The sequence below is a fragment of the Lytechinus variegatus genome, chromosome 18 (genome assembly GCF_018143015.1).
Source record: "Lytechinus variegatus isolate NC3 chromosome 18, Lvar_3.0, whole genome shotgun sequence".
In the NCBI taxonomy this organism is placed as follows: Eukaryota; Metazoa; Echinodermata; class Echinoidea; order Temnopleuroida; family Toxopneustidae; genus Lytechinus; species Lytechinus variegatus.
Window position 1 is genome coordinate 15,333,073 of NC_054757.1, and position 22,062 is coordinate 15,355,134.

General features: G+C 36.5%; 1 protein-coding gene across 1 annotated transcript in view; it reads right to left on the reverse strand.

The window, feature by feature from the left end:
* Positions 1-9,824, reverse strand: part of LOC121432241 — a 31,571-nt gene extending 21,747 nt beyond the window's left edge. Inside the window, exon 1 of the mRNA XM_041630094.1 lies at positions 9,564-9,824. Within this exon, the coding sequence (XP_041486028.1) occupies positions 9,564-9,792 (229 nt within the window). The 5' untranslated portion in view covers positions 9,793-9,824. The remainder of the gene's footprint in view (positions 1-9,563) is intronic.
* Positions 9,825-22,062: the final 12,238 nt, after the last annotated feature.

Here is a 22,062-nt window from a genome sequence, read left to right on the forward strand (position 1 = left end):
GGGGGGGGCTACAAGAAACTAATTTCTTGCAAAATTATAAGGGGGTGATGGGAAATTAAAGAAAGACAGGACAAGAGACAGAGGCAGACAGTACGCAAAACATGCTAAGATCTTCATATACTAAATTGAGAATAGGTGGGAAATATTTTAATAATATAGGGTATTTATATTGCGCACATATCCTCCTTGTTAGGTCTCAAGGCGCTCCTATATTACCCGTCTAAGCTAGGCGTTCAGAGCGCACACAGCTTGTTAATGAATTACTTCCTGCCGTTCCCCCATTTACCTCACCTAGGTTGAGTGCAGCGCATTGTGGATCAGTTTCTTGCTGAAGGAAGTTACGCCATGGATGGGATTCGAACCCACGACCCTCTATTTCAAAGTCCGGAGACTAATTCACTGGGCCACACTGCTCCACTTTAGATAGAATAAGATTAAAATGGGCTTTGGGAGCATCAGAAAACATAGGTAAAATCTGAAGTTGGAGAGAGGCGGCAAGAAAGACAGGAACGAGAGAACACGTGATGGGCAAAGGTAAATAGCCCGAGTATTCGGCATTTCGACCACTCTATTTAGCCGCCAAAAATCGTTGTAAGTTCATCGGTGGAGCGCATTCATGCATGTATTACTGCTCAATCTACTGTGCAAAATAAAGTGTACTGGCGAGCACATGTCTGCGAATTTCGAAGACAGTTTGGCATTATGCATTTTATTCAATTGATATTTCATTGATTGAGCTCCTCCTTCTCCTCTTCTTCTGTCTCCTGCTTAAGAATGACCTTTTGCAAACTTTCACATGACGGGTTTGAATTTGAGGGGGAGAGGGTTAAAACACTGCACTTGTTTTGACTGCGGTCGTACACTCGATCATACTCAAAACGTGTTGGTTCGCTACTTGTTTATGAGTTCTTCCTTCCATCTTATTTGCTTAATCTACAATGGAAAGCACGTTAGGAAAAACGACTGCCGCGCTTTATTTGTGCGTACTTAAAATAGACCTAAAGAATGCACAAACACCTACATTTTTGCGACCAGTAGTCAGCCCAATGTATATGTTGTGTATGGATTTTTTCGGATAGTTGTTGCGTGTGTTAATATACATTAAAGCAATGATTTTTGTTTCATTATTTCATTGAATATCTAATAGAAATATTTCGAAACAGTAAACGTATAGGGGGATGTCTTGGTGGTTGTAAAGTGTCTCTGTGTGGGTTTGGTATGGTGTGTGTGCGTGTGTGTGTATGTGTGGGCGAGAGTGGGTGGATGTGTGTGTTTGTAATGGATGTGAATGTCAGGTCAGGATACGGGTTGTATGTGCGTGTGGCTTGATTGGAATTGTTTGTCGATGTGTGTGTGAGTTTTTAAGGTGTGCGTGGGTGTGTGGATTTGTACGAGTGTGAGCGTAGACATACACATATTCGAGTTTCATACAGAATTCAGTAACCTAAGGGATAGATGTTTTTGTTTTCTAAAAGGGATTGTCAACCATACTGAGGACCTAGATGTGATAATATTGTTACACCAGCGATTTTATCTCCATACCTATACAAATTATTACCAAATTAGAACAACGGTCAGCTTGGGGCCTGCTTCATTGATTTTACTGTAGCATATCAGCCAATCCAAACAAAAAGTTGAATTTGAATAAACAGAAGAAAACAAAATAAGCATAACACCGAAAATTTAATCAAAATCGCTTAATTTCACAAAACAATTAGTTACACACGGTCAGCATGCCAAAGAGGGGATGAATGAAATCCTCTAGTCACTATTACTTTTGTATTTTATCATATATATGATATATTTCAATGTTATCCACATTGTCGTGTGAGAAGGCGTCTCTTCCTTGGAATTGTCATTGTTTTTGAAAGTTTGTGGATGAATCAACTTGGTCACTACTGTAAAATTTATTAAAAAGGTAAATATTGTCTATTAAAAATATTAAAGATCTATAAAAGTACTGAGGCACATTATCGACTCTCTCATTTCATATCACTGAGTTGTGCATATAAATATTTTGTGACCAATAATGAAAAATTCTAGAATGTTAAAACTTACTTATTTGACATCTCATTTAGAGTAAATTTTCAGCGTTATGTTTGTTTTATTTTTCTCCATTGATTCAAATCAACAAATTCGGGGATGGAATAGACCTTTAAAAAGTAAATCACCTAGCAAAGCTTAAAGCCTGAACTTCTGGTATTTATTATACCTAATATCAATTCAATTTAAATGATAATCTCTGTAATTCTAATATTTTATAAGGGATCAATCTAAATATCCTTGGTTCCTCTCATTCGAATTTCAATCATCTTTATTTTATTCATTGAGATAACAACTGGCATTTAAGATGGTTGTATCAGTAGAACCTACACGATTCGTCTTTATTATCTCTGATATTTTCATTTTAGATGATATATATATGAACGAATATTACATCCAATTTGAATATAATCAGGATATTGAAATACTCATTATCCCTAAAATGAAGGTTATCAAAATAATTGTCTTAATGCTTACAATCTGGCATGTTTTATGCAAAATAAATCAAGTCACTTTTGTGGCAGATGTTTTATTCATGACCATTATAGGAAATGGAAAGTTTGAATTGTTTGGCGCAGGGCACGTTTTTTTCTTTTATCTTTTTCGGTAGAATATGTAATGAGCTACAATTTTTCTATGGCAATTAACATTAAAAGTGATGGAGGGGGGGGGGTTAAAAGGCGATGTTTCGACAGTTCCATTTTACAAACAGTTGATTTCATTCACCAAAGCCGACATAAATCAAACTTATATCACTTGCAAATTGTTAAAGGTTGCACCACTGGCAGACCCTGATTGTGCAATCTTAATATGGTGCAAAATTGCATACAAGTATTTTGTTAATGGTGTGAATGTAATGTAATTTACGTTCGGCATAATTCTAATTATAAATATGGTCTCGCCAGTGTGACTGTGATCCCACAACGGCGCAGTCACATTTTCCCTACGGCTGCCGTACGACAAGCAAAAACGGCTGTTTTATTCATTTTTATGCCAACCACCTATATGTAGCTGATACAAAAAAAATGTTAAAACGGCTGTTTTTTACTCGCCATACGACCACCATAGGGAAAATGTGACTGCGCCAATAGCTACAGGAATCCCACATTGGAACAAAATGTGGAGTTTCTACGCACCAAGATTGAGAAGTGGCTCGCTCGAAGCCAACACGTGTTTCTTGAGAAAGAGACTTGTGGCAAAAATCAATAAGAGGAAACGACAGGATTTTTCAACAGACGTCATTTGGAAATTTCTAGTTGGTGAAGCAACTATAGCATGACTGGTAGTGTATCTTCATTCACATTCCAATCCTTATTCTCATTCTCCCTTTTTTCATTACAGTTAAAGGGTATAAAGCTTATCCCGAATACTAGTCGTAGAAGACACATGCAGATGACACTCTGAGGAAAGCGGGTAACTTCTGCCACCCCCGCTTTCTTTTCTGTGATGATCCCTTCCTCGATTTCGCGTTGTTTTTAAATTCATTGTCATCTTTCCTTTTGCCTTTATAAATAACCGCTCCACTTCTCTTTTTGTGTCTCTCTATTCCCCCTATTTATTTTTATAGTACTCTGTTTTATCACCATTCCTCCCCATCTTTTCTCCCCTCCCCCTTTCTATCTCCCTCTCTCTATCTATCTCTCCCTCTTTATTTCTCTGGCTGCGGACCCGGCCCTTTTAGACATATGGCTTCGTGATTGTCTCTCTTTCCCTCTCTTCCTTTTACCATTGAATCTATACTCTTACTTCAATTGCCCTAATTATTTCACTACACACTTGATCATTTTCATGCTCTAAATACTTGTCTCTATTTCTTTAATGCTTACTCTCAGCCCTATCCCATTCCACCCCCTCCCCTTTCTCTCTCTCTCTCTCTCAAAGTTAAATGTCAGGCATTTCTCGCTAGCGTTATTACAACACCTCAAACTATATATCCCATTTCATTTTCAGTTCTATTCCTATAATTGAAGGGCCATTTCAACAATGAGAAACATGAATTGCGCGTCTAACCCTCATTTAAACTGTTTGCTATGTCCCTTTATTAACGTGAAAGCAATTTCCACAATGTAGTATCTAGATATAGAAATTCATGAGTCTTTGTCATCTTATATTCCTAGCAATGCCTTTTTTTCTGAATGAATCTTGGTGCATTAATTGGTATAGCCCAAACCGTCACTGATAGGGATAAAGAAGTCATCCATCTTGCTCTTCGCGCCGGAGATGACTGCCAAGTCAAATTGCCAATTAAAGAAGGAGAAAAGCGCCTTAGATTGTATGAAAAATGTCACATGTTCGCTGACTGTTTAAAGGGGCGGACAGCAAAGAATGGAGGGAGATAGTTTGCAGCTCCTAGATTATGAAGAATGTGTAGCAAAAGTAAGCAGGAGCTAAATGATGTCGATTGCCATATCATATTGAACAATGTGGGCATCATTGCTTATTTAGTAAACAACTCGGCATTCAATTTTGTATATTCGTCTTTTTTTTCTTTTTATTCTTCATTATTTATTCCGCTTTGATATAAAACGTAGCAGAGTAACAGTCCAATTGATTATTCTGACTAGAAAAACGGCAATTCAAGATTGAATACTTACACATATTGTTTACTAGCGAAACATATACATGTATGTAAGTTTTCTTTAATTATTTATATTTGACATTTCTAGCTCTTGAGCCCTATTTATATATGCAATGGCTGATATAATATCAAGAACTTGAAATCAAGGGATATGGAGTTTGGAAACAACTGTCAATGTTTTGTTTAATTTTATTAAAAAATCATCTCAATTTAATATGATATAATTTTGTCCTTAATTTCAATTACACCTTTGTCAAAGGCATAAATGTTGACTGTATGCTCGATAAACCGAACCATTTTGAATAAATGTTCTCTTCTTAAAGTTATTCCACGTTTTTAAAGCTTATAGAGGGTGCGGTAGATTTAAGAAACCAGAAACAAACAAAATACACCTTACATGCCGTATTAGTACATAAACGATAAAATGGTCAGTTTAAACAAACCTTTGTCTGTTTACGGCCGGATGTTATTTAAACTCAACACAGATTTATTCTTACAAATACTTTTTAAATCCTCTACTATGAATAGAGACAGTGCGTATGCGATGTGGCTTATTTCTTTATTTCGCTTCTTTACATTTTATTTTTCCTACCGTGTTGAAAAGCCTTAGCGTGTTGACGAAAAGGTTAAATTTTCTGACCGAGAAACTACGCATCGTGCAAAGTTCGTGGTCTCCTTTATAGTGTCGTACTTTTGCATAATTCAGTCAAAAAGAAGTCTTTGCCAGAATGCAATGAAATTGGCTTGCCAGAAACGGCATTTAAAATTCGGATTGGGAGATAAACATCGTCAGTCTATATTCGTTCGTGCACAATGACGAGTGTTGCGATTTGTTTAATAACATTTGTTCGTATTTTCCCCATTATCTAATGTAATCATAGCAATTCCTGATTTGACATGTAGCCTATTTTAATCATCGTCTAATTGAGTTTAATGAAGTTTGTTAATGTTAATTGATAGAGATATGCATCTACGATTCACCCCCCCCCCCAAAAAAAGGAATAATAATGATGATAATAATAATAATAATAAGATATTGAGTGTAAAAACAACACATCACCAAAATTGCATTGATTTTGTTATTGCTACGTTTGTACGGGATCGTATAAAAATAAATTTTACAGCAATTTCAGAATAAAGGCAATTGGTTTGTTTTTCTTCTTACATAATTCGTCAACCCATACCTAGCTTTAAGAACTTTTGGGGGTACAATACCAATCTCAATCCCCTCCAGATTCCGTATCTTCTAGTTTTATTATCCCTTTGCCGTCTTTTGTTTTTCTCCACTAAACCATTCACTGGTGTTTATGTATAGATAAAGGATAGTGGGACATCGACACCTCCCCCCCAAAAAAAAAAAATAATAATAATAATAATAATAAATAAATGAATAAATAAATAAACAAATTAATAAATAAATAAATAAATATATATAGAAAGAAAATTAAAAAAATCACGATCCAGAAAAGAGAGGAGAAAAAAGAGAGAATGAGAGAGGAGAAGGGGTTAAATAGGACAAAGTTGGACCTTTCTTTTGAAAGGTACAAAACTGCTCGCCGGCGTCAAATTTTGCCAAATACGCCAGGTCTGGCCAATGATACTCCACCGAACAATAGTATGTATGAAGCAGACAATGTGAGGCATGCGTGCCATCCATGCCTTGTTTACAAAAATATCAGGCATTGTGGACGCCCTCATGTTTCAATCAAGCCTAAATCAGGCTGATTGTACAAAATATTGCCTGAAATCATCGTAAATTGATGAACGTCCTCGAAAGAATGCAACAACAGATGGTAAGGAAGAACTACACCAATCACGTAAGTGAAATCGCAATGATTTAAATGGCTTGTTTACGAGCTCCAAGCCAGTTTAGTAGGCAGAAATCATACTCATTTAATAATTATGTTTTTATTTTTTGCCTCCTCATGGATATCAAATGAGAGAATGACGTAGACTATAGGTAACGTCACCAAAAATATACATGTTGTTTACGAGAGAATGCAAAAAAAAATTCGAAACAGTTTCATTCCATTTCCCATCACATCTTTCTTAATGGCATTGACCATTCAAGAACAGACATAACTAGAACTAGAACTTGAAACCATATATACAGTGTACATGTATACGGACACAGATACCCCCCCCCCTAAAAAAAGCCCTCATACAAGTAACACCCCCCCCCCCCTTGCCGACAAAGTGGATATACTAATTGCCTTGTACGTACATATCATAGTTTCACACATTATAATCCACTGGTTTTTCGAAACCACAACGGCCAATAATGATGAACAAGTAAATAACTACCACCTGTCTGACAGCTTTAAGCTCGTTTGGTCAGTACACTGGACATCCATCAATTAATCTCTAATCGTATAGCATTTTACGGTATTTTAGCAAATCATCATTCATTCATCATTATTTGTATTTATGTACACTGGCGAAAATATATATAAACGCAGCTGTTTTTCGATAATGACAAATGACTATGCTTTATTCTTGCCTTGCGCCATCAGCTGTAGATATATAGCCAGTGGATAGAATGAGCACGATGCTGATTATCCAGGGATATCTCCGCAATTACTTATCACATAGTTATCGCTCAAGTATATATCAAGCGGAGTACTTAATCTAAGTACTTAAGGGGTACTTAAAACGAACTTCTTTCTATCAAGAATTTGTTTTCTTCCACGTCTAACTTAAACAGTTTTGTATAAAGAAATCGCTTTTATCTATTCCTGACAACGAGCTCTTGAAAGTTTTTTTTTATTATGAATTTTCTATTATTCTTCCTGCACCATCCTTTGCAATTTGTCAAACAGTCAACGTGAAATTGCAATATTCCCATATCAAATTTACAAGCATATAGTAAATCATGCCGGATAATCACCGTCAGTGGTCACCCTTTTTTTTGGTAATATCTACTTTTTGTCTGGGTATGAGCTAATCCTATATTTTAACGCAATCTTGTCTTTTTTTACAAATGGCGGCGTGTTACACGCAGAAGATTGCACTAATCCTCGATGTTGTTCATCCATCCTGATTTTTATTTGAAATTATTCAAAAATTATTCTAAAACATATGTTTCTACCTATCACGAAATCCGAGTAAAGATTCACCATAATCTACGGCATTTAAGTGAGGGGGTTGAAAATCCACTGCCGTTTTTAGAGCTTCGGTAAACACACATATCTGGCTTTTTCTAGAACACATGCTTTCTTTGCAATCATCATCAGCCCTCCAATCAAACAATCTCTTTAGCTGATTTCGACATTATCTTCTTGAAATCTACCACCACCTGAGTCAAATACCTCCTTTTAAGTCGATACTAGAAAGTATGCAGACAACATCAGGTGACCGACAGACTTACTAATTGCAACGCTACGGTAATCAGCTCTTATAAGATATTCTCCAGAGGGCAACAAGTGGAAGGTTCTCCGATCTTAACGAGGCGAATATTAAACCGCGTGGGACAAGCTGATAGCATTTGGGGTTCTTCTCCCGTTTGCTATTACCCCACATTCTGCTATTACGCTGATCGGACTATAGGCTCGTTTTAGCCGATGAAGCTTAAAAATACGAAAGAGTTGACATTTCAATGCCCATCATCCGATGATCAACGCGAGTACGAATTCGTGCAACCGATGATAGCGATTACGTGTGAACACGTGTATTGATTATTGTTGAGTACTAGGGTTCATGTCGTCTTGTTAACAAGCATGATGACATGTTAATAACACACTTTACACGAGCCAATTTACTTTCATCATTAATTTATGTCAAATCCTCTAATAAATAAGATTGAGAAAAAAAATATATGGTACGGCGCTCCATAATGAAACAGATGTAGTTTTCCTGGACATGTTTTGATGCACCATTATGAATTAAAGTATATTATCCATGTTTTATTTTAACAAAGGAAAACTGGTTTCTTGATTAATTTTGTTAAAATAAAGAATTATAGTATATTATCCATTCTTTATTTTAGCAAATCAAGAAACCAGTTTTCCTTTCTTTCAGTTTTGCCCATATATCTTATCAATGACAGTTATCTCCTTTCAAAATAAATGTTATTGCTATACTCATCTTCAAGTTCTTCCATTTCCATTTTCCCGGGGGTAATCCGAATATGTTCGTTTGAAATTGCAAAATGAGTAAGATACCGCATTAACTTGACTGTTCAATCTAGAGCCACCCTATTTCTTGTTTGCATTAATAAATATAAATTTCATCAGATAAGTTTATCATTTAACAAATTTTTCATACCGGGTACCAGGCCCGGTTAATCATTGCTTCAAGGTCAATCCTGTAATATGGTTTTCCTAAAACCAATTAAAGCAACACGATCATTCTGCAATCGACAACACAAAAATTAGAACAATGTCAATCGATCTGATAAGTAGATGGCTATAATTTCTTGAAAGGTATACGTTTGGACGTTTGGTAATTGTAGTTTTGCTGCCCAGTGGTCTGGAAAATAGATTGGCCGCTGTAAAAACGATTATTGATCTTTTGTCCCAAAAGTAGGACGTTCTGATTGGCTTCTAATATCTGTCTGCCATTATGAATAAATGTATTCGTATTAATTACTTCCATGGTCATCTTGCTCTAAAACGTGACCCTGCCCTAAATTGAATTGAAATTGAATTGAAATGAACATATTCTTTTGGAAGTAATGTCTCTGTTTTCGGGGGGGGGGGGAGGTGGGTAAAGATCGCATATCACTTGCAAAGACAGACATTTTCATACACTTAGGGGTACCATTTCGTAACACTGTACGCTAAACAGAAATAGCAGTCAAGGATTTTATTAACCCACTTACTATTCGATTATGTACTTTCCAGAGGCAATTGTACAGGATATACCTGGTCCTTGTAGAAAACATGGTAGCACTTTTGGACTTTTTGGCTTAAGAAATTAGAAATGGAGTAGAATGATTTCTTACCAGGTTGGACTCGTAGAAGTTCAGCCGATCCCAGAGGACTCGGTGGAGAGGTGGTGGCCCTCCTACCCGAGGAAAGCCTCTTCCAACGTGTGTCTGACTGAGAGGGCGCTTTAACTCGAGGTACTATGGCTGTTGCGGAATCGGTGTGTCGTAACCTCTCGCACCAGTTGGCACAGCAGCATCCGCACAGTTTATCCATCACCGCACTTGCGGTGTTCCCAAGGTTCATTATTTTCCGGGTGTTCGGATAAGATCCTTTAATTGTCTGTATGGAAAAGAACGGGGGAACACACACAATTTAGTACCGTGAAATTATATCAAAAGTTCGAGAGGTGTCCCTACCGTTTCTCACGATCTCCAGCTTTTCAAGATGGCTTGGTGATCTTGCAAGTTTAACCTTAAAGAGTATGATAAATATGCTTTCATCACATAGGCTCTAGCCATTTCATTCCTTTCAAATAAAACATTAAGTGTTACGATGTAAAGAAAGAGAACCACGATATGGGAATCTAAGATAAAAAACCAAAGGGGAACGGCAATGTAGAATGATACGGAAGAATACTAATTTCCAAAAGAATAACAATTTACGCAAAACGATTGTAATTCTCTTAAAGAAAAATAATGCTCTATTTGTGTCGTTGGCCGAACGAACGGTTAGGTAAGGGCACATGGCAAGGACTCTTTTTTTTTACAAGATTTTTTTTCCATTTTCACCTTGAAATACAATGCAATCAGTGAAGATGATGTTGGCTGGTTTGTCTTGACTAACTTAACATCTTACTTAGATCGTAATTATCTGGCTATGCTGTTTGACCGGATTATCGGACGGTGGTGCTGATTAGCTTATCATTCGAGGTTTGTAAACCAAGATAAGCTAAGAAATGTGGGGCAGTTAAATAAAGCGCATCCGATTCTAATTAGCATTATGGAATAAACCAGTGTACGGCAGTACCATTATGACGAGAAAACGAGTGAACGTCTTCATGTTTTCCGCCTCCCATGTCTCTTTCTGTCTCTCTCTCCTTCCCCCTTTCCTTTTCTCTTCTTCTCTCCTTCTGTCCCTTTCTCATTCTTCCTCAAAAACTCTAATTATCGTCATACAAATAAACACATACACACACCTCGTTTTACGTGTCTGAACTATTTCTTCTACATCTACTTTTCTCCTTCACGTTTTTTTATTCATTTACTGCCTTCCTCATTTTTTCTTCTTTCATTTTCCATTTTGTTATCATTTCCTTTCCCTTCTCCTCCTTCTTCTCTTTTACTCATTTTCTTCTTCTTACTTATAATTCTTTTTAAGGTCATAACAAACGCGATTAGTCAAGTGCCATCATCTATCTTTACTTAATTGTCAAGGCTATGCGCGATACAAGGAAAGAAATGACCTTGCCCTTCCTTGTTATGTTACAAGAATGATGACATCCTTGTCTATAATTCTTACCCATCATCACTCAAAACCGTCCCTTCCCCACTCCCTCCATGCCCTTTAACCTCTTTATTTCTCTGTCTTTCTCTATCTCTCTCTCTCTCATCCCCTCCTTTCTTTCATCATCTTGTAATCCTAATGAAGCTGTATTAACACCCACTTGACACCTTAAAAGTATCCCCAAAAGTCGTCAACGAAAGAGACCAGTTCGCTTGAAATACAGTGTCCATTAATAGCGATCGATTGGTCAAAATCTCTCATATACCCTTCATGCTAAAAGTAGTTCAGAGGGCTTCATCCTACTCATTTTAGCATCCCCCTTCTTTATTTCCATAATGCATCGAAGTGACCTTTCCAGGCTATATAAAAGGCGTGATGAGATGCAGGTCTATTTTCGCTGAGTTTTTGTTGATGTCTTATCTCCTTTTATAAATACCACCTGCCCTGACTAAAACGCTTGTTTTTTTCACAGAAAAATAATAAGAAATATAACACAATTTTCCATACTCTCAGTGCTCATCCTGTTTCGGGTTATTTCAAAGCCAGGAATATCTCATTTGCTAAATCAGATGGACTTTCCGGTGGTCAGAATCTTATAATCGAACCTTTTTAATAATAGTTCCCGTTTCATAAAGCTAGTTGTACACGTTGACTGAACATGTTCTGGAAGCGCTCACTTTGATCATTATCTTGCACATCCATGCTCATTTCTTAAATAATGTTCAAACCCCCTTGATTTCGTTTTAGATTGCAGCAGTAGCAGGCTCGAAACTTGTACAGAAAATGATCACATTTTGTACAAAACCATATTATTCAACAGGTTCTCTTTTATTATTATTATTATTATTTTATTTGGCAGAATATCAAACAAGTAAAATACAATGATAAAAAATAATTATTACAATAATACTGTAACATAAAAATAATAAAACAAGGGATTCACCTGGATGAGCTGCCAGGCATTGGGCAAAGTTAACCAAATAACTATAGTCCGCGGACCGCCCTAACCCATACCCCATCCAGGTGAATCCACTGTAGTATTTTCATGCGAAATAAACATAGCGTAAAATTTCATTCAAAATTACATAATATAACAAAATGTTCAATTACTCATTTTTTATTATTATTTTTATTATTATATTTATTATTATTAATTATTCTTAATTCTGAACTTGAAAATAAAGATCAAATAATTAACATAAATAAGATCAACATTAAACACATACTTCGAAAATCAAGATTATCAACCTCATCCAGAATATAATGTCATTTGCCATGAATGTTCCATAACTGTAATGAAAATGCTTTAATATGTTGGGAATAGAGAGTTTTCGCTCCACGGCACATGACAGTCTCAAGAACATAGAAAATGTATTGTCAGATATCATCCAAGACGATGAAAGACCAAGAAGGATTTTTCAAAGATTGGTGAATCAAAATAGCAGTTTCGCCCTGGGCTGTGGACAAACGGCAAATGTGCAATATTCCTTCAGCTCCGGAACCTAGAATGAAACTGTTTTGACGGCTAAACAATTTACAACAAAGACCATTCAGTTGTTCATTGTCTTTGACAGGCATTTTCAATTCAGTTATTGTGTTTTTAAATCCGTCGTGCTTCATGAGCGAAAACTCCTTATTACATTTTTAACTTCTTGAAATTTCCAATAATATCTGTATATATTCAGATTCAACGAGATAAAAATGTCACCACTCTTCCATGTTTCGATAAAATGTCTTGAGTCTAGTAGGCCCTAATATAATCTCCTTGCATTATCAAAATTCTCTTGAGGCAACATTTGATGAGAAGAAAACTTGCATTTTGAAGTTTATTCGGCAATATTAAAGCTTAGAGATCTGTTAATACTAGGCTGTCCATTGTAGAGAGAGTCAACAAGTGTAGCCGGGAGAAATAAGATAATAAAAAAGGAGATATGACCATATAAAGAGAGATAGAGAGAAAAGGAAAGAGAAAAAAGGAGAGAGACAGAGGAGAGCAGACAGGAAGTAAAACTACATAGACGTAATAGAAGAGGGAATACTGAAATTGAATGTGAAACTGACATGGATGTGCATCAAAAGAGGGACATGATATAGAAGGACATGTAGGGCAAACAGAATGAGCAACAGGATGAGAGATAGAGAGTAGAGAGCGAGCGAAAGAAAGAAAGAAAATGTCGGGTAGGAGCGTAGCGACGAAAGACGAAGCAGGCAGGACATGTTGAGCCATTAAGGAAGATACAACGATGCTGAATCAAACAATGGGTGAGGGAAGGAGAGGGGGAACAAGAGAGAGAGAAAGGTTGGGAGATGGAGAGCTGGAAACTAGGTACTGCCATGAATACCCTGGGATATAGGTGAATAGGAACTCAACACGTGTGTTTGTGTTGAATTTCACGTGGGTGGAAACAAAATAGTATTTACAGTCTCTGCTGAGGTTTTCAAAAGTACGCCATTCTTCCTATCAATAGATGCATTTCTTACGCATCTTCTGAAGTGCTCACAAAATCCTCGAAATCGAGGATTTTCATTTTCTCCATCGCTTTCCCAAACGCCTTTTCCATTCCTAGTTTTATGGCTATTGTACTTTTCCTGTAATATATTTTCTACATTGGAAGTTTTCTCTTCGCTTGGTGCTAATACAAACTGGGTGAATTGACATAATATTGACGTAAACGTATCAACTCTGATTATTGGTCATGGACATGGTCTACATGTATAATTCCACACACTATATGCACTGAGGTGTAATGAGCCAGTGATGTTGAGGGGCACAACATGACGTACACAGCAACTTTTTTTATTTAACAAAGTTGTGAGAGAGCAAAGGAAGTGAACGACATTTTTAGCTTTTTAACTTTTCATAAATTATCTTCGTGACGGAATTGACATAATATTCAGGTTCTCCCTTTCTTTTCCTTTTCTCGTGTTCATGAATTTTTATTGAGTCCAGTGCTAACACCGCCCCCTCTATACATATACGTCTGCGATCATTTCCCCCCCCCCCACTCCCATCTCCACCCCCTCCACCAAGATAGTTTAAACTAGAATTAAGAATCATATTATACAGAAGGGCAACATTTTTGGTGTTGAGTAATCATCTGACGCGTATAAAGCTTAAGGAGCCATTATAGCAAAGACGACCGCTGCTGAAAGAATACAATATTCAGGCCATGGTCGGGTCTACACTTAATGGCCAAGACAAACGATAACTTCTCATTGAAAATAACATCAAAAGTTACATGAAATCAGGATGCGTTACACAATCATAGCGTAGGCAGATGACGTTATTACTAATCCCTCCAGGATATTTTTTCGAAATAAACGCGGATTTAATAGCGAAGCAGGGGAATATTCTTCATATTTTTGGTCGAGATGTATCTTCATTTAGAGATAATGCCGTTGTATGACCTACATAATGCTTGCTATTTAATGGACCTGCGTATGAAATGATAATCGGGTGGACGGCGACGCTTATATAAAATAGATTGAAGACATCACATCGAGTATAGAGGAAAAGTACTGTATGTTCTGTATCATTACATTAGAATTTCTATTTAGATAATTACCTTATAATGATAATAATAATTAATTTTATTGTTATTATTACTTTCACTGTTATCATCATTAGTCGTATTATTGTTAGAAGTAGTAGTAGTTGTAGTAGCAGTAGTAGTAGCAGTAGTAATATTAGTAGTAGTAGCAGTAGTAGTAATAGTGGTGGTGGTAATAGCAGCAGAAGTAGAATATTAGTATTATTTAATCATGGTTTTCCTAAAGATATGCATAACTTCATTTTTGCTATTGATATCATCATCGTCGTCGTCATCACCGTCCTGAGAACTTGTGAAGGCAATAAGGAAATTCATAAAATGAAAACACGATTTTTACATGAAAGAAAACTAGGCACAAGCATTGCCAACTGGTAAAGAAAAAGATAACGAAGGAAAAGGCTGAATATGAGAAAGATATGGTGATAAAAATATTCCTTTCCCCCGAGTTCCGAAATCGCTGCGGGAGAGATTGAAAAATTATTACTGGTATATCTAATTAAGTATGCCTAAGCTAATTTAAGTACCTTGCTTTGGATATACCTCTGTAATATTCTGTCCTAGAAACCATCCCATCCCCCCCCCCCCTTCTCCACTAATCTTCCCAGTGTACGAAGGCGCCTGTCCATAAGCCAGAAATGAATATATCAACATTTTCTACCTCCAATTATTGAGAGAATTCTGAAGGAATTGTATAATTTTTTCCCCAAATTACATTGAAATGCAATTAACAATATTCCACTTTTGCATGAATATGTATAGATTATTGAGTACAATATTTATTGTTTGGTTATATACAAACAGCGCAATGAGAAAATAATAGCGGCTGTGTGAGTAATATTCAGATGATTATGACCGTGCAACATAGAGAAAATTATCACATGGGGTGGGACAAGGAAATTATTGAGGTGGAGGGAAAAAAAGAGCGAAAGAGAGAGGAGGAAGGGCGAGTAGAAGGTAAATATAAAGAACCAGGAATGTAAAATCAAGCGTATATACATCGACAGAGAGAAAGAGAGGGGTAGAGAGAAAAAGAGGGTTAGAGAAAGGAAGAGGAAGAAGAAAGAGAGTGTAGGAATTAAAATCATATCTGCGTCAACGAAACCGTACTTTATAAGTGACATGGAAAAAAAAACCCGGGAATCGCGAGTATGGATAAGCATTGCTTGAGAAATTTTCACGCAATGTATCACGGTCGCTCAGGTCAAACTATACTTTGAGACGAAACGATTCGTTTCTAGGAATAAAATTTCTAACCCATTTCTAACAAGAGCCGATTCAAATTGCGACATCAGCACAGTAACAGGGAAGAAAAGGACATCTCATCTTTTTGAAACTGAGACGGAGAGTCATGTTGTAAACATGCTTTCAAATGTCTCTCGGGTATAAGGGAATCCGTGTTCAGGGGATGGATGAGAACATGTCCATGTAAAAGAAATCGCAAAGGGGAAAACGTCACTAGAATTCCAAGATGTACCATAAGAGGGACATGTTTCTCGTCCATATTCTTTCTTCTTTTTTTATTTCAAAAATTCTTTAAAGGTGAGGAAGCTTTGCTACAGTCACACCAACGAAACAATTCCAACCTTAATACTGATGCTATGGCAATGAAAATAGCCTAACAGCTTTGATCGGTCATGTGTCGGTTTTGCCGATGTGGTCGAGGCATTAAGGGAGTTTTCGTACCGCGGCCGTCACGTAGAACGTTTTCAAGAACAAAGAAAATGTATTTTAAAGTGTCCTTCATGACAATGAACAACCAAAAAGAATTTGTCGAACATTGGTGAATCATGCCGGCAGTTTCGTCCTGGCTGGTGTTTCATAAAGATGTTCGTAAGTTAAGAGCAACTTTAAGAACGACTGGTGATCCTTTCTGGTTAATGATATTCACCATTAATGTTCATTGGTGATTAACGCATGAGAAAGGTTCACCAGTCGTTCTTAAAGTTGCTCTTATCTTACGAACGGCATTATGAAACGGCCCACTGGACTCTGGAAAAACGAAATATTTGCAAGTATTTTGTCAGCTCCGAACTGCCGTACTATTGGTTTCGTTGGTGTGACTACACATGATTTTATCTGACGTTTTTTAAATATAATTCGCGTTTCTTGTAAATTATGGTTATTGAATGCAATTTCATGGTCACTAGCATGATATTTACCTACATACTGATCACATATTAGTTCGTAATACCTCAAAAATCTGTGCGCATCAGAATCGGTAGACTAGCTTAGCCGGGGTAGTATACGAGCGTCTTGAGCACCTTGCAAGGTGGATACGTGTACTATACGAATCTTATATTATTCTATTTATTATTATTTTAGTACTTTAATAGCTGGAGCATAATTTATTGTTTGTGAAATTATGGTTCTTGTTATTTGAAAGCATAGAAAAAGTGGGCGTAATACTTTTACTATTATCAGTTTTTTTCCATGTTCGTAAGCTGCAGGGAGAGGCTGGGGAGATCACGTCCTTCCATCATATTTTTAAACCCTATTTTTCATCAAAAGTGCACAAAAAGTTTGCTCAAGCTGTACACTAAATCATTTAATGCAAATTCACAGAAAATAAAACGCACCCATTATTAGTTAGGTCACTTCGCTCCCTCGACTCCATGTAGACTTGAACAAAACTATTACGCTTCCCCCTAGGGAGAAAAATTCCCATGGCCATATGCAATTCTTTTGTAAACAGTAATCTAATAACGATGGTCGTAATCTAAGCTTTCATCTCACTTATCACAACCAATATTTTCCGCATTGTTCTCGTTTCTTAATTTTTTGTATGTCTTGAACAAAATGTATATGACAATAAGGACCAACAGAAAAATAAAAGCGCAGTCATAACTAATTTTTAAAGCATCAAACAGTATGCGTCCCATCTTTAATAATCCCCTGCCTTCGAGGTTTCAAAAGCTCGGGTTCTAGATGATGATGAAGACATAATTACCTCATAACAAAATTTCTCAAAAGATATAAGAGGCTTGTTTTTATTACCTGGTAGGGTACGGTAGTTTTCACAACGTAGCTTGCAGCATCTATCTGATCACAGATCTACTTGATCTTAGATAAGCAATTTAGGTTGAATTAAATGTCATCACAACAAAACAAAGCATTCGTTTTCAACAGCGTCTTTATGGGAATGTCTTCACCGTGATCAGTTCCCATATTCTCACCCTTCCCCCTTCATTCCCCCAGTGCAGAGTCATTGAGCACTAAACTATGCATGCTTAAAAGGTATAGCCCGATGCCACACGGTAAAAATTTAAAAGGGTTCTGGTGTGACTTTGCACCATTAAGACCAAAAAAGGTTCTGAATTGCACATATAAAAAGGTGCTCCAAGTTTGACAATGCTAAAGTTGCTAACTTCAATCTATTTGCAGAGTGAGGTTAACCATGGAACTTTGAAATCAAGATGTTCTCGAACATTGTCGAATGATGTTACCAAAAAATGTTCCGCATATTTGCCATTATGTTCATAAAAATGTAAAAGTAAAACAGATGACCCTTTCACCTTGTTCGTTGATTACTATGGAGGGTGATGAGATGTGAGGCATTTCAAATGAAACTGATATTTTGCTGAGATGACAACTAAGGAGGTTTTCATCTTTATCGTGACCTTAAACGCCGGAAGCACAGTCATTGCATTTCCCGCTTCCCCTGCTGCCCAGGTACGTACTAAGAATCAGCTGTGTGCGAAACGAATATAGAGGGGTGTAATCACATTATGCCATAGAAATAATGTATATTAACGAGTCTGAATATGGCAGGTGCTTTTACGATGGCGCTAACAGCACTGAAATAGATGGGAGTGTGAGGGTGCGAACTTATCCATTCACTACGTCATAATGCGCGGTATTGTCTAGTCAATTATTACGTTAATAACGTAACGCCTCGAGAGTGTTCACACGTTGATTTAGTGCATTCATCATAGCGTGGTGTGTGATGATAAAGCCCGTCACACATACGTTAAAACACCATACGTGGCGGATACATTTGCGTTGCAGTGATGCACCGTCTATCTTTCTAAGAATCGGTACGTCTGCGCAGTCTTCGGTTTTAGATATTGCAAAGGGAAAACATAAAATATGAACTCGGAAAATGTACTCTTTTAACAGCTTTAAGGAACTACTCTGTTCGGGCTGCAATCAAAAGTTGAATTTCACACAGTCAGCGAGGGTATAATTTGTCATAATTTTAGATCCCATATTCCCGTGTCAGGTAAGATCTGAGAGCCAGGAATTTGATCTATGTTTCAAATTTATTCTGGAAGAAGTCTGTTTCAACAAAATGCTACTTGTGAAATGTACAGTGTCATAATCAGTCGTGAACCGAATTGGCAGATTGGCCAATGTAATTTACCATTTAAGCATATGGGCTTTATAATGAAATAACTTACAACTTTGGACAAGTTCAACGATACGTAATGTTGACTTATTTAAAGTTTGTTTTGTAATCGATACATATCTGGATATGTTGCACAATATATATAAAAGAGATTATCAGTTTCGAACAAATTGCAACAATTTCGGCTCCAAACATATCCTACTTTCTAGAGGTAGTAGTGCCCCCCCCTCCTGTACATTGATTTATCGATGCATATTAACATTCTTGAAGCAATTAATCATTGAAGTGTAATGGCATTTTCAAGTTAGTCGTTACATTTCAGCCGTTTATTGTTGAGGTATGATAGTGTGTTCACATCTACTTGAGATAGCCAGTGCTATACAATGTCATATATTTCTGGGCCCCGTCTTACAAAGAATTACAATTGATCCTATCAACCACAACTATGGAAAGCCAGCTACGACAGCATCTAAAATGCATGGTTTTTTTATTCTAGATATAGTGTATACTCGTACATTCATTGTTATCTTGACAATTTGGTGTGTTTCTCTCTTTATTTTTACAAAGGATATTGTGCAAAGTTCCTGTAGGAAAATTTTGTCATTTATGGTTTTCCATATAGTTCAGGTTGATCTGATCAATCCATAACTCTTTATTAGACAGGGCCCCGATTCTTTGAAATATTGTCATAGATTCCATTTGAATTTCTTGTACCCATTTTACCTTTTTTCCACGTAAGTTGTTCTTATTTCAATTTTTACAAGTAAACGTTATCATATTTAGTATAGTTACGTGCTACGAGTATCTTTACAATCAATCATATTACATTAATTCTTTACATGTTGTTATCACTCTCAATAAATTATTTCTTATTTTAATATGTACTCTTTAGTTGCTAGTATGAATGTAATACATTTATTTATAAATGTATTTATAAATATGATATGGACATGATAATCATGCACCTTCAAAAATAATAAACACAAAAATTGCATGAATTATGAAAACAACACCTGTCCACCGCTTGACATATGAAACATGGAAACTATGAGCGATGCCGAGTGACTTTTTAAAATGAAGAAAGAGGAAGAGGGGAAATGATAGCAATAAACAAGAAAAATAGATGAACGATTTCTAAATTGAATATCACAAGCCCTATCAGAACAAACAACTATGATTTTTTTTTAGTTAAATTAAGACCCACGGTGCTTTTATCCGTTATATAGCCAGTAATATTTACCATGTTTTATTTCACACCTCGTTCAAAGTCTCTAATAAAGGGAAGAACTACCCCAGTCTTCTTAGCAATGTCCATATTTAAAAAAGTGACTAAATATTACTTAATCTAGTACAATTTCCTTAGCATATATATCAGATTTAGGTGTTTTTAAAGACCACTGGGCCTCAAGCTTTATCTGAATAAACTTTATCTAAATAAAATGCGTGGGCGTTGACGTTTCTTGGAGTTTTAAAAGATACTATAGGAATAATATAAATCTCTTTCTCTATGTACGAATAAATCCCATGACGTTTTGTAGCATGTAATTAGAGTGAAGAGGCAGGGTACTTTTTCCATTTTAGTAGGCTTTTAAAAGCATGTATGCCGTTGGCGAAAAAAAATGAAGAAAATGCTTATTTTTTTCATCGTAATGGCAAAGTGCCTGATCATAATCGTCCTAATCCAGGATAATTATGCTTAATCATGGAATGTCGCTATTTTAGATTTTTGTCCCGTGTTTACGGTCAAACTTCTTTTCTATTACATACAAAGTAATGTTTTTTAATGAATCAATTATAACCGAAAATATATGTAAAAGGGAACGATAGGTCAAACCAGTGGCGAAGCTAGGATTTTTTTCCGGGGGGGGCACTGGGGGGTCCTTGCTTTTTCAGGGGGGGGGGCACCGGCCATTTTTCCGGTGTGTGTGTATGTGTCCACAAGGGCGGATCCGACTTTCGCCCATAGGGGACGGGGCCCGAAATTATCTTCACCTACATCAGTCACTTGTAAGTTTTATTCTTATAAAAAAACATAACCATAAAATAATCTCATAAACCTTATAAAAAGTGCGCGCGCGAAGCGCGAGCGATTGTTTTTAAATACTTTAATGTATTTTTTCTTGAAATTTAATTTTCTGGGCAATGTTATGTGTGATCCTAAACAAGATTCGTATGTACCCCCAAGCGCGAACAAACATTTTTATCAACTGTTCTAGCATTATCGAAAAGGGACCTGTTAAGGACTGCTTACTGTTACCCACGAAGACGGTATATATTTCAATAATGCGAGCGCGAAGCGCGAGCAAATTATTGAAATCATTCTAAGCACTTTTTGTATTAATTAATGGGATAGGTATGTAACTAAACAATTGATGCGAGCGCGAAGCGCGAGAGGAAGAAAATTGAGATTTTAGACCTAAAAGCGGGACACTCTATTAATATTTTGTAAGTCATAAATAGGATATAGTTAATTGGGTATCATTAATAATGCGTTCGTGAAGCGTGAGCAGACAATTATTGATATTCTGATGTAAAACTGGATAATTTGAGTACATTTTAAATAATGAACATGCACGCTATCGCGCATGTTTTATATTTAGACCTAAAATCTGGGCATTCTGAATACATTTGTTAAATAGAACATTATGGAATACACGTAGACAATATGAACTTGGCAAATCAATGTGACCACGCAGCGTGAGCTTAAAATGCTGATATGTAGACCATACAACGGATATTTTACAGAGCACTTAAATTTGATAGTGAAAAAAAATAATGAAAGCTCGATGTCCGAGCTAAAATATATTTTGCATATTGACTTCAAAACTTGCTCCACATCAGCCTATTGAGCAAGATATGAATCCCATCGAACAGGCAATTATGGCGCGAAGCGCCAGCAAAAACTTCATATAGTAACATGAAAAGATTTTTTTTTAATTGCAAGTCTTCCCCTCACATTATTTCATTCAATCGTCTTCCTCCTCTTATTTTCCTCTTCTTTTTTCTTCTGTCTTTCTTCTTCTTTTCCTTTTTCTTTCTTCTTTCTCCCTTTTTTCTTTTCTTTTTTTTTTGCTCTGCCAATTTTTTCTGGGGGGGCACACCAAATCTCAGGGGGGCACATGCCCCCCCCCCAGGCCCCCGTAGCTACGCCACTGGGTCAAACATAAGTCTTGA